The 14,498-nt window shown below is 39.6% G+C and overlaps 1 protein-coding gene across 3 annotated transcripts in view; it reads right to left on the minus strand.

Moving 5' to 3' along the window:
• Positions 1 to 1,702: 1,702 nt before the first annotated feature.
• SCG3 (secretogranin III) overlaps positions 1,703 to 14,498 on the minus strand; it is a 28,479-nt gene continuing 15,683 nt past the window's right edge. For 2 of the 3 annotated variants that reach the window (XM_048318350.1, XM_048318349.1), the window contains 4 exons: positions 11,876 to 11,959; positions 11,155 to 11,283; positions 9,110 to 9,190; positions 1,703 to 4,994 (listed from right to left, as the gene is read on the minus strand). In XM_048318350.1, coding sequence (XP_048174307.1) covers positions 4,876 to 4,994; positions 9,110 to 9,190; positions 11,155 to 11,283; positions 11,876 to 11,959 — 413 coding nt within the window. In that variant the 3' untranslated portion in view covers positions 1,703 to 4,875. The remainder of the gene's footprint in view (positions 4,995 to 9,109; positions 9,191 to 11,154; positions 11,284 to 11,875; positions 11,960 to 14,498) is intronic. The other variant, XM_048318348.1, reaches the window with a different exon arrangement.

The following is a 14,498-nucleotide window of genomic DNA, read 5'->3' on the forward strand; positions in this document are numbered from 1 at the left end:
CAGGCCCAAGGTGCTTTGCTGAGCAGGTCAGAAGCACCCGTGGCACAGGAGCACTGCAGCTCTGCCTCCCGCACTGGGCTGGCCACCTTTCACTCAGGCCTTCCCGAGAGCGGGGCTGTGCCTGTGGGCTGCAGGACCTGCAGGACAAGCAGCATTTGCGCCTCTTTTCCTTGACAGAAAGCCATGCAGAAGCACAGGGGAGGAAGCAGCTCTGGCAGCCTGAACACACCAGAGCCCATGGCTGCCCACCCGTCCCCTGAGGCAGCAGCAGCGGGCACAGTGCGGGTAACACCCGATAACAACGCAGATACCGGCCCCTGATAACCCCCGGGAGCTCCCCTCGCTGGAAACCCCTCCACAGCTGCACACAACGTGGCACTGAGTGTACAACCCACAGAGACACCCAAGCCACCTGTGCCACACAAGCGTCCTCCCACAGGGCTGCCACTGCCCAGCACAAAGGCCACCTGCCAGAGCCCTGCCTCGCACCGCTGTCCCAGAGCAGGTCCCTGCTCCTCTCCTGCCACACAGACACTCTTCGTGGTATTTTTATTCATTACCATGTATATTTTGCTTCCCACTCTGCTTTTATTCTTCATACACTTGTAGTTTCATTCTTTGTTTATGTATTTTTACCAATTCTGCAAGGTGTGGTTTAGGGCTGCAATAGGGCCATGTCGGGCTGAAGCGAAGCAGATAAAATTCCTTGTTTTGCAGCTATTTTGTAGTGAGGAACCTGCATGTTTGAAGTTTTGTTTTAATATATTTCTTCAGTCAAATCTTGAAAAGTCAAAACCTGGGCAGGCTTGTGCAAGGATCTTTTTAAATGAAGTATGTGGGACATACCTGATAAAAAGTTTACCTTTGGGACTCAGTTGCAATGTGGCTGGAGGCTACTAAAGCCCTGTGAATCCAGCTAAGTCAGCCACCAGGTGCTGTAGCTGCATTTACCATTCTCAGAAGGGCATCCCTGTGGCACACCACCCCTTCCTGCATCGTGGTGAGCTGCTGCTGCTCCGTGGAGCAGGATAGCCTCAAAAAGCTGGGCAGTGGAGAGAAAAGATGCATTCTCTTCGACACACAACAGCAGCCTTGTACTGCTTCTTGTGGTTTAACCCCAGCTGCCAACTCAGCCCCACAGCCACTCACTCTTCCCACAGAGGGATGGGGCAGAGCATCAAGGCTGAAAGCCAGAAGCCTCACAGGTTGAGATAAAGCCAGTTTAATAGGTAATGCAAAAGCTCAGCATGCAAGCAAAGGAAACGAAAGCAAGGAATTCATTCACCGCTTCCCACGGGCAGGCAGGTGCTCAGCCATCTCCAAGACAGCAGGGCTCCATCATAAGTAATGGTTATTTGGGAAAACAAACATGGTCCCTCTGAACATCCCGCCCCCTTCCTCCTTCTTCCCCAGCTTTATACACTGAGCATGGCACCACAAGGTCTGGGACATCCCTTGGCTCGGTTGGGATCAGCTGGCCTGCCTGTGTCCTCTCCCAGCTTCTTGTGCACCCCCAGCCTCCGCAGGGGTGGGGTGAGGAGCAGGAAAGGCGCTGGCTCTGTGCAAGCTCTGCTCACCAGAAACTAAAACGTCTCTGTGTTATCAACACGTTTGTGTTTCCAGCACAGATCCAAAACATAGACCTATACTGGCTACTGTGGAGAAAACAAACTCTACCCCAGCCAAAAGCAGCACACTAATATAGCTTGTAGTAAAGTGTTTAATAAAGTACAGTATCAGAAACAATAGTCTATTAGAAAAGCTCAAAAGGTGAATACCATATATATTGTACTTGTTACATTTTCAGTGATAATTTAGGAGTGAAGGATTTCCAAAGGATCCAGCAGAGATAGAAACAACACAGAAACCTATTTTTGTCAGTTTTGAAACAGAGATGTGCAGTTGTTGAAAATACCTTTCTCGCCAGGAAGAAGGCCAGCACTGAGATTATGATTTACTAGTTATGGCTAAACACACAGCAGTGCATGTCCAGTCCTAATGTGCTCCAAGTGTTCCCTGCAAAATAAGGAGTGATCTGTAGCACAGGTTGAAACTTGTGTCACTCAGTTTGATTTTATTTCGAGTAAGTCACAGCCCTTCAGGAATGCAGGGTGATTCATCAGGCTGGCTGTGCTCTGCTGGCTGGTTCTGAAAGGTGTGATGTACTGAGAGATGTTCATTCCATGTTCCAGCAATGGAACCAGTCTTTGAATCATTCAAATAACAAGTTTAGTGGGCTTGGGCAGGATGGAAAGTGAATTCAGTTTGAGGAACCGTAGCTGTGATTTCTGGTCTATCTGTCAGAGGCTTGCTCTGTTCTCAGCTACTCATCAGGCTGCTCTGATGATCTCCATGGGTATCCCCAGGGATGCACAGCAGCAGGGTAAGCACAGAATGGGTCCAAGAATGTGCATACTCTGAAATACAATCCCATCATACCCCTTGTTGGGACTTTTTTTTCCCCCCTAAATTATGTTACTGATACTCTGTTCAAGCTATAAAATTTGCAAAACTGAGAGGTTAACAAATATCCCACCAGCCTTTTTGTGGACATGTACTGTTCATAATCACAGGTCACTAGTTGATGACATCTTCCCTTAAGTACCAGACTCATGAGAGGCCAAAGCAAGAAACTAACTTCCAATGAAAACTGGAATTATTATTATACAACCCATCATTTTGACAGGAGAAGAAAATTTGGGGTCTTCCTTAAACCATTGGGGAAGGAAAATTTGTCCTTTTTTGTTTTTTCAAGTGCAGACCCTAGGTCACTACCACTTCCCCAGCTGTAAAGGTCCATGGTTATAGTTACCATCCTCCTGATTTCTGTCATAAATCCAAACTTGGGAGTTTCCTTTTCCTGTGTGATGGTCACATAAGAAAGGAAGTCACAAGCTGTTGCAGAATGCAACTGAGATCTATAGGGATATAAAGAAATTCAGATCTTTGGGAGCATCAGCAAATAATAATAAACAAATGAGAGGGTTTAGATGAGAACAAATACACTGATTTAAAATAACACGGATTCATTTTTCCTAATTTTTTTTTTCTGTAGAGTTTCTAAGGGACTATGTTTCAAAGAGGAAGCTTAGATTGATTACATTTTTGGATACAGTTTTTACCTTAAAAAAAAAATCACCATTAGTGACTGATACTGCAATTCAATGATTCACATCAGGATGTGTATGAGCAGGCTGTGATGTATTTTGTGGAGGCTAGAAGACATTCACTGGCTTATGTTTCATCAGTTTGCAAGGAGTTGTGTTGTTACACCTCAGTGCTATCACATTCACTTAAGACTGATTATCAATAATGCTCAGTTGACAATTTACACTTTGCAGGGATTCCAGAGTTTACTTCAGTTGGCTGAGAAACATTGCTCAAATCTCCAGCTGTGAGGAAGGAAATGACCCACGGAGTGATTTAACACTTAGAGAACTCTGTGCTGTGCAGGCAGTGCTTTAAGTCAGTATCTCCATTCCTGGCAGGCAAATTCCAACCTCTGCATCAGGTAACACTTTTTAACTGTATCAATCTTAGAGATATCATGAGGGGTTTTTTTTTAAATCAGAGAAGGGATAACCTCAATTATGAATGAAGAATCTGTAAGTAAAGAGTACAGGGCTTTCTGGAGTTCCTCTACACAACTGACTGCTGCAGGTGATAGGTCTAAGGCCTTGTATCTTCTGGGACTCTTTGAAATTTACCTTTGTAAAGGTTTCTTTACCTTTGATCTTACTTCATGAGTTCTTCATACATAAAATTATCCACTCACTTAAAGATAGAAGACCCCATGAACATTCTTCCAAAACTCTGTTAGTTGAGGAAGAAGAATGAGGATGACATTTTTGTTTTCCTTTTCCATTCTTTGGGAAGTGCCAAATTCTTGGCTAATGCTGGCATATGTAGGCCAAAAAAAAGTAGTTCTCCAAGATAATACTGCTCAGCACAGAACAGAGGTCAGTAATCAGACCACAGCCTTGATATTCAGAGATACTAAGATACAACACATTCTTTAAGTCTTTCTGAAAAGCAGGGCTCATGTTCCTAAAAATGTCTCTAGCTGCAAGCTTCCCTTTCCATACAAAACGACTTGAATTGCTTTCTTTTTTTTTTCTTTAGAGAAACCAATGGCTATTTACACTTGCTATCAGGATATTCACATCAGGAATTCAACTAATTATGCATGCACAACCATCAAATGGTGCACCAAAGAGAATGTTCACACATGCTGAAGAAGAGAATACAGCTCTGTACTATGAAAGGCAATTGTAATGTCAAAGATTTATCAGTTAGCTAAGGACACTACAGTCCAAGTTACAGACAACTACACAGAGAAATAAAAAAGGATCAAAAAAAAAGTATTAGTATTTAAACCCAAAGTTAATGAATATAAAATAATACTAAGATTAATGAAAACCTTAATAGGTAAATTATTTTCAAATTGTTTATTTAGAGAACTATGAACTATTTTCTAATAATGCCCTTTACATAGTTGCATCTATAGAAAGCTTGTTGAGTGAGAGCAAAAAAATGTAGCATTAAAAGAATTTTCCATCAGAAATGATTGGTTTAGCTACAAAAGTAAACCAAGCACAAACAATAAATCAAAGAGAGCATTACAGAAATATTTACCTTATCAAATAGAAATTCAGTGTCAGAATTTGGTGTTTAGGGTTGATTTGTGAATATAGGAAATTACAGTATGCAGAAAGTGAATGGAGCACTACAGCTCTTCATTTCTGTCTGGAGCTGTCAGTACCATGTAAACAGAGCATTTCTAACAATGTCCTCAAATTAACAGATCATAAGTCACTGAGCCAGGAGCAGGGGAAACTAGACTAGCTTTCTACATGTTTGGCAGTCACTAACTTTTTACAGGCTGCCATAGATGCGTTTAATTACATCAGCCTCTTCCTTGTCCAGGATGCCCTTGTCCACGTAAGCATCAGCCTGCTGGTCAATGAAATCTCTCAGCTTTGAAAGATCATAGTCTGAAAAACAAGAATTCATTTGCACAATGAGTCATTGCCATTATACTGCTTCACCTAAGAAACAGTGTCATTGTAAAGTTTATCCAGCCAAAGCACTTTACCAAACATGAAGAGAATTCTCTCTAAGTGCAACTTGTGAAAACATTAAAAACCCCAAAACAGCTGCACAAAGTCTTTTTACACATCACGGTGCTTTTATTTTCCAAGAGGAATAATCATCTCTTGCTCTTGATTGATTGCTGTCAAATGCCAAGGCAAGAATATTTTCTGGTCCAGAGATTTGTGTTCTAGTCTGCACAGCAAAAGCTGTTGTGCCCTATTATTTTCACAACTGTCATGGAATCAAAAGAAAGTGTTAAATGTACTATTTCCTATTGAAATTCCAGTAAAACTCCCACCTACTACAAACACTGTAGTGAAAATTCATTAATGCCCCTCCCTGAAAATAGATCAAAATAATACAATTATTTACCTTGATACAGAACATAATATTCTGTTTGAAAAATACTGCAGTGAGCACTCTGTGTTAGTGGCAGTTTTTGACAATCTTCCTCTGTCAACCTGCAACAGATCTGAAAGATCTGAAAGCTCCTTCCTCCTTTTCCAGTAGAGGAGTGCACCTATGCAGCCTGATTCACACCATATGCATTAAATAGACTTTTCCTATGCTCAAAAACATCACTATTTTACATGACAAGAATTCTGCTGCAAAGCAATTTTTCAAATAACATAAAAAGGTAACCTATTGTGTAACTCTGGCAACAGGTTCAGTGTATTCACACATAAGCACAATAAAGTTTCAGTTACATAATTTGCTGCATAAATGCAAAGCTTGATTTGTTAGAATCAGAAGAAGAATATCAATGTTTTAAGGGTTCATACTAAGTTAAGTGATCAGTATCTTTCACAAGAATGAATACATTCTGAATTTTTCAGTATGAATTACTTATTCCACAGACAGAGCCTTCAGAATACATTAAAACTGATTTTGCAATGTCCAGGGTATAACATCACACAGCAATGCATGGAAGAACCTTCTTTCAAACTGTGCATTCTTAACAAAATAGACAATAATGAATTTGTGGTTTTTTAGGGTTCAAAAATTAACCAAAACGGGAGAGAAATAGAAAGATATTAAGAAGCAAATTCATGTTTGCAATAATTTTTATAAGAGTATAAGGCAATTTCAAATGAGTAATACAGAAAACTGATATTCAACACTCCCCACTCCTGCAGAGGTGTCCTCTCCATATCTGAGTTAGCAGGAGTTTTGCCATTTGCTGTACTGAGGCCAGGATTTCTTGTCTGGTCTGTTACTGTCATTACTTAATAGAATGTAACCTGCTTGTCTCTCCATCCTGTGTGAGTAATAGGGACAAATAGTGCTGAGCAATTTCGTAATTGGGATGTGAGATTTCATTCATGTTGACAGAATGGGGGTGTCCAGGGAAAGATACCAAAGAATGGAAATGAATGAAGAACAAACACTAAATTAATTTCATATCCACTTTTCACATTAAAATCTCTGTTCTTATTTTACTTCTAGAATACTGTTTCTAACTCTGAGATTATTATGTGGAGATATGAAGGTTTAATTACTAAACGTTCTGTATGGGATTTCAACCATTATGATATTATCCAATTCGGGCTAATTTGTGTATCTCACAGCAATTTAAATTGATTTTTCTTCTAGAAATTGATAACTGCCAATTTCTAATACTTATTTCTAATCTATTGCAATTAGGAAAATCAGCTTTGGGTTTATATTCACTGCAACAGCTGCAGCATTACATGGAGCTGTGAAAGAGCTCTAGTAAATGAAGTGAGCTCTTATTTGCATATTCAGATCAAGCCATTTGCCATTGAAATTAATGACAGAATTGACTTTCATTTCTAAATGGCTGCTGTTAGTGTTACAAAGGTCTGAACTACCTAAGTACTTGCTGAACAATCCACACACGTGCTCTCTGCATGTATCAGTTAAATGCTCAGTTCTGCAGTGGTTCCAAACCTCAAGCCAGGTCTGGGAGATATCAAGGACAGGCCCACAGAGCCTGTAGATTGTAAATAGGCAAAACAAACCTAGGGCACAAAAGGCAGTCAGCCCAAAATCCAGGCTTTTATCTTTAAATCATCCCAGCCACTCAAGCTTACCAGCCTCCTTAATAGGCAAGTGATACTTTTAAACTGCAGAAATGCAAATCAACATTTCCAGGGTTATTAGTCATTGAATGAATAATAATATCTACTGAAATTCATACAAAGTTGAGGACCCACAAACATTTGCCTGAAGAAAATCTAAACCTCTTCAAGGATATTTGGTGAGTAAACCAATCCATGAGTAGGGCTGGGAAAGTCTGGCTATTTTAATACATAAATTACTTTGAGAATGGCTTTTCTGCCAGCTCCCAGGTGCCAGCTGGAAGTGGAGAAATGATTGATGAGCACACCAGCACCACCTAATCTTGCACTGAAGAAACACTGCAATGCATTCACGGTTAGATAAGCTTACCCTGACTGTACTTCTTTTAACATCATCCCAGGGGAACTGAATTAGCATTTTACAAAAATAAAGAGTATGAAAAGGCACAATAAAGATGATGTATCAGAACAGTAAGAATACTATTCTAATTTTGTCATAACTTACACTCACTTTAAGGCCTGTTTCCATTGCCAGAGGACAATAAAGATATTTTAGTACAAATGAAAATCCATCTCCACAGAAATGTATATCTTAATGCATTCACAGGCAGATAAAATGCTATTGATCTGCAGTCCCAGCCATTTTCAGACTGCAGCAGTGCAGAAGAAAGATTACTACAAAGAGGAGCGAGGGGCTGCCCAGGCAGTATGCGTGATACAGAGATATAATCACACATGATGGAGATCTAATTACTATAATGAGTACATTGCTAAACAGAACCATTAATTAGAATTGGCAGGAAAACTCTCGAGCAAATATGCACGCCTGCTGCTAACTGCCATGGCTGCCATTGTGTGCAAACGATTTGAGAGATGGGAATTTTTTTTATAGTCTTTCCTATTACAGTTTCTGTACAGGAAAATGAATGTGTTGGGCTGTGGGCATGCGCTCATCTCTGAAATGTAATTCATACACACTTCAGCTGACAGAGAGGATGGATAGATTTACCCAGGGCTAATCTCATCTCACATCAGCCTCTGCTTGGCTGGTGCAAGAAGGATTCTTCTCACCAGGCGCCAGTCATAGCCCAGGGGTGGATCCCCTGGCTAGGAACCTTCACTTCCAGAGAGGGTGGTGGCAGAACACACAGCCATGGCAGAGAATAGGGATAGTAAGCTGGTTTTATGTAAGAACTTGAGGGAAAAAACAGTATGAATAAATAAAGATCTTTGGAAAATAAACGAGAAATCCTGCTGCTGCCAGCTCTCACACAGCCCTGCCTCCAAGGAAGAGGCAAATGGTGGGACAGCTGGTGAGCAAACCCTGTGCAGCTGCTTCAGTCACTGCTCCCTTCTACACAGCTTTGCATGTGAGAGCTACAAGTCATTCGAGTTGATTTGGGCTGCAATCCAATCCAATCCAATCCAATTCCAGTGCTACTGACATGAGTTTGTATCTCAACTATTCCTGGTTATGAGACAAGACTCGTTGCTATTGGGGCAGGCACGCTGGCCAGATGCACCGAGCTTCTCTAGACACACCCAGACATTTCAAATGCATCCATCTCACATACAAAGTCATAATTAAACAACATGATGAGCTGAGAAATGAAGCACTAGGTAAGCTGACACAGCTACCTAGTGACAGGCAGACCACCATGACTGTGTGGACAGCCCATGACTAACTCCCCACTGGTCAGTCTCTGTGGGTTTTGTGGCCAGTGGCCATTCGACCCAGTTTACATTAATCTACCTTTGTTCACTATTTCTGGTCATTGGCTTAACTTTTACATGACCTGTATTATTTAACTCTAAAACCACTAATGATCACTGTAATCTAGACAAGCACAGTTAGTTTCATATTACTATTATTTAAGTTATGACACAATATTAAGTTATACAACACAGTATAAATTACTTGCTTTTTAATGCATATGGTGCCCACCCCAATGTCAAGGCCTTTTACTTCATACCTTCTTTGTTACCTTGTTTATTGTGTTTTTTCAGCCATTCTACGTTCTTCCTGATTGCTTCCAAGTATGCCTCAGACTTGCCTGGAGGAAAGGATGAGAGAGAAATCAGGCACTTACATCAATGTTTGATGCAGCTTGCTTAACTGGGTGAAGTTGGTCACAGCGAAGGCAGATTAAAACTATTCTTAGTTTCTGTTTAAAACCTGAGTCCTGTCAAACTTAGTCAGGCAAAATTCCCACAGATGGCTAGCAGCTGTTGCCTGTGCAAGATTAGTCATACACAAACTTAGGATCATGGCTTTTTTTGATCTTTAGAAACTGCATATGTGGATTAAAAACAACCTGTAGCTTTTTGATCATCACAATTGTTCAGCAAAGAAGAAGCTGTTGAGAGAGCAAGGAATGACTTAATTAGGACTGAGAGCTTTCAGTGTCAAAACTCCTCCATATAGTAGGACTAGCAGCATACAGCAAACCCAAAATTGTGGTATTTTGGAAAGGCAACTTGAAATATAGTTAGTATTTTACTGAGAAAAAGGATGTATTAAAATTACCATGATAAGTCCTTGTTACAACTGAAATTTTAAAGTGATGACTATTTTTGGACCAGAAAGCACACAGGACAGAATTAGTTCAAGGATTACCTAATAAGGCCCCTAAGGAAATATTCCAGCTAATGGATTTTGAATCCTTAACTTGGCTGGAGCTTTATTGATGTAATGTTCTTACATTTGTCAGGAATAAAAACCTAGTGTGATTAGTGTGTAGAAGCTTACTACTGCCAACTATGCATGTCTGCTCCTGTTAGTAAGTATTAGACACAGTATTAGATATTACCCTCATTTTTGAGCTGGGAGTGCAGTAACTTTATAATAAGTTAGTCTGTGGAGGAGCAAGGGCATGATGAGACAAAGAACTAAATACTGATCCAATTTAAATTTCTAAAAAGCTATTGGGCTGAAGATAAAGGAAAATAACCTGAAGCAAACTGAAAAGACAAATCTTCAAGAGACGAGCAAAATGTGTTATTTATCACTTCCCACGGGTATTGAGATAACTTTTCTTTACTGTGAAATCAGACAGCCATCTTGAGCTGTCTCCCTCTTCCATGTTCAAATAATTATGCTGCTGGAAAAAAAGCCACCTTCCATCTGTGAGTGGCTGCACTGCCCACAGGGCTGAACCAGGTGATGGACAGACTACAATCTACTGCAGTCCTGACTTCTGCAATTCACTACTCAGCAGGCTGAGTGAAAACATTGCATTCCAAAACTTTTGAGCATCAGACAGCACTGGTGCAAAAGAAGCAATTTCGTTTAACCATCTGATTACAAAACACAAAACTTATGCTGGACCCTTAGCCATAAGAACTCACTGAAAGGTTTCTGCACCAACAAGCATTCTCTTCCAAGAGTTCAGCACAATACGAAGGCACAGTGTCCCCTGCAGATTTGTTTTGAGATAGAGTAGCTGATTTGCACCCAGGTGATTTCAGCCAGCACAGTCTAACTTAGCACATGGCATTATTTGTCATGCTGAGGCATGACAAAAGTAACTGTACTACTGTGCTACGTTTCCTTAGGGAGACACTAACTTACTGTAATGTTTTCAAAGTTATGTAAAACAGATTAATTACTGATAACCTTTAACCTCTGGCAGTAGGCAATGTAAATTGTGTCACTGCCTTTCAGCACCAGCTTTCAATGGGCCTGCTCTGATTGTTGAATATTCTGGCCATCTGATTTCACTGAAAAGCCACAGATGCAAAGCAGCAAAATCTCTCTGCACTGTGTCAAACTGCATTTCATATTGTTCTAAAGGGGTCTATGAATTCTGTGAATATCTGCTCAGCAAGGGCTATAGTGTCATATGTTTAAAACTTGGTAGGTAAGTACACTTCTGAATCAAGCTGTTGTGTGCTGACTCCCAGTGACTATAGACTGAAGATATTTATGCTAACACAATGGAAAATCAATACCAAAGAGAGGAAAAGACTCCAATCACTTGGAGCACACATAGTAGGAAAAGAAATGGCTATTCTGTACCTCCAGATTCTTCACTGTTTCCTGCTGCATTTTGTCCTTCATCTTTTGTAGAATCCTTCGAAACTTCATATTCCTTTTCCATTTTAGCTGCTTCTTGCTTTGTACTGTCTGCTTCTTCACTACTCTTGTCTAAAGAAATAACAAGAGCAAACAAGTTTGTATCAAATGTACCAAGAACATTTCTCAATCACATCAATACAATCTTTGGCAAGTAAAGCATTTTGAATGATGGTTGAGGAGGAGCCTCATTGGAGCCTGTCTCAAAGAGGTTTCTAAAGGTCACCTCTACTCCAGACCTCTGGAAAGAGGAATGCCTGTTTCTGCTCCTACAAACAATAGCTGAATACAGGTGACTGCAATGCAAAGGCACATTTCTTTGTGCAGAGAAAAGTTATATGAAATTGGCATTCGCTAGATCCCAAGTTGACAAATAATGGGTTTTCATTATTATTTAAGTATTAAAAAGCACTGATACAGCTTGCTTTTGTATATGTGTAATGTCTGCACTCCAGTGAAGGAAAAGACTTCTCAAAGACTGGACAATTAAGTGAAAATTTCTCCCTTGTTGTGTGTTTAGATAACCAAGCTGTGGCTACAGGTCCTTGAGGGACTGTGGCTTTAACAAGCAGTCTGGCTGCTACAGCAATTTGCTAAAGCAACTTTTAACTGAATAGGTTAAAAAGAAGTGTTATTCCAGGAGAGAAAATTGGAGAATAAGTACCTGCTGTTAGTTTTGTCCTGGTTTTAGTGGAAGGGTTTTCAAGCTTCTTCTTTGTCTGCTCAGCTATCATTGTATCTAAGTTTTCTAGAAATCAAGGCAAAACAAAACCAAACCCCAGTTATTCTTCAATGGATAAGATGCAGAATCTATACTATATTGTCCCCAACACCAGTCTGACTGGTAAGTAGAAAACTAAAAGAACAGCCTTCATCCTTGCCTCTGAACAATTAATGCAGAGCCAATTATAAAAGAACAAACAACTCTATGGAATATTGATCAATCTTATTTAAAAAAATTAACAACTGAGTCATGACAGTAAGAGCACCAAATAGAGCCAACATGCATAAAGACAGTGAAAGTGTGCATCTATACTCCATATTTCAGTCACGTAAGTCACAAAATACAGATAACTATCTGTAGCAATTTATTCTGATGAAAGCAATGAAAGGCTTTAATTAACTTCACAAAGAATACAAGACTATGAAATATGTGCTTCATCCTGGTGGGAAAACACTATCCCAAACTGCCTATGTGTCTGGATTTTATATGGTTTCATTAGAAAAGAAGTCTAGTAAAAGGTTTTAAATTATATTTAGATGAAATAAACATGTAAATTGAAGAGATTAAAACAAATACTTTCTAAAGTCACTAAAGTCAAGCATTTACCTGAAAACCAACTAGACAGCTGTGGCCATGTATATAGCTCTAGAAGACCAGAAAATGTATTTCTATGCAAATTTCAGGGCTGAATTCATCTAATTTGAAAGTAAAAGCACCTCTCCATAAAGATGGATGTCTCAGATATAAACATTGTATGCTTATGTGGGAAAGAAAGTCCTTTTGATACCACACTTGGTAGATATTCAAAATACGGATCCCCATACAATCTGCCATATTTCCTCAGTCATATTATGGACATGGTGTAGAATTTTCCTTCCCTTTATCAGCTTTTTAAAGGGTCAGTTAAATATGGATTCAAAATTTCATACACATTCTCTTGTTGGTGGGTATTTTTGAGAGACTTAAGTTTCAAAATTTGTGAAAATTCCTTTTCTATTAACAGCTGAAATTTTCAGCATGAGATGTGGCAACTGTGGCAGAATAGATATAATAAGGCTAATAATATTTTAATTCGTATTTTCTGCATAAGGCCAGTATTCTATCCATCAGCTGGGAGAATTTTTTTCCATCAGAAAGATACTGAGCACTGCAACCTAAGGGGTAGTTTTTTAGCAAGCATATTTCTCTTTGTGGCAGATCACCAGAAGCAATTATGCTTCCCATCTGATGAGAAATCACATAATCCTGTCTGCCTGCATCCTCTGTATTTTGTTATTTACATAAAATTAAAATGTAAGCAGTAGTTTTTGGCACCCTGCCTGACTGCACCCTCTCAGTTCTACATCACATCATGTTTTTTTTGTGAATATTTTCATTCGGTACATATCCCTTTAATGTGATTTCTGACCTTGCCCCATATGCCCTAAACAAAACAGGTCTGGGCTGTGTTACAAGTGGATCAGACATCCTGGTGAAATAAAAAACAAGCTAGAATTAAGAGTGGTGGTATCACTAATCACTTGATCCAAAGCTTATTGAAAGGACTGTAAACATGTCTTTCAGTTGATCTTAAGATTCTGGTTTTTATCCTGAATCAGTACCATACTAGTATTTCAAGAGGAGTATAAGGATTTCTCTGTTGCAAGAGGTACAGTTTTCAGGATAAGATTACACAATCAAAAACTTAAAAAACCTTTGTAAACTCAAGTGAATAGATTATTCTCCTTCACTAATTCATGCAAATGCAAAAATGTCACTGATTCTGGAGGTTAATCCAGCATATTCTATTAAATTAGGCTTAATTTTAAGTCTCAACACCGTATTTTAAAAGATAAAAGTATTTAAAAATTTCAAATATCACACATTTGTAAGTGCATTGATTCATAAGTGCCTTTCACGTTCTTCCTTAAAAGTGTCTGCATCTAGGCAGTAAGGTTCTATTAGCAGGAAACAAAAAGACTCCACCACAAGATAGATTTACAACCTGCCAGGACATCTTTAGATTTAAATGTCTGCATACTGATATTTCCAAAAGTTTTTGTTCTGTTGATAGATTGTAGTGTTTAAAAGTTGTACACATATCCACACACAGCATGTGCTACTGAAGGCAACAGGATTTATATTCTTCCATTATTTATTAACTTCTATAAATAGCATCAGGAATTGTACAGTTCCTCTGAGTCCTTTGATTTGGGTAACAATTTCATGCACTATCACTCCTTTGTGAGTACAGAATTGCCTTCCAGCCCCATGAAGTGTAACAAGGCAATGCTGACCACTGATGCCCTGAGCTTTGCCACTACAGCCAGATTGAATATGGTAAGTGCCGTGTTCACTTTCAAAGCTTTGTTTTGTCAGTAAGGATATGGACAAACTCCCAAGACAGGCCTTCTAACAAGCACTACATTTGATGGGAGAAGTGGTGGAGTTACCTTGCCGGCTGGATAACCCATCAACACGGATCTGAACATTTATAATCAGCCGTATTTCCTGAGTGACAGAGTCCACGTTTGTGGGGCTTGTCTGATGCACCTACACTTGTACCCTGGAGAGAATATTACCA

This window comes from Corvus hawaiiensis, chromosome 13, assembly GCF_020740725.1.
Source record: "Corvus hawaiiensis isolate bCorHaw1 chromosome 13, bCorHaw1.pri.cur, whole genome shotgun sequence".
NCBI lineage: Eukaryota > Metazoa > Chordata > Aves > Passeriformes > Corvidae > Corvus > Corvus hawaiiensis.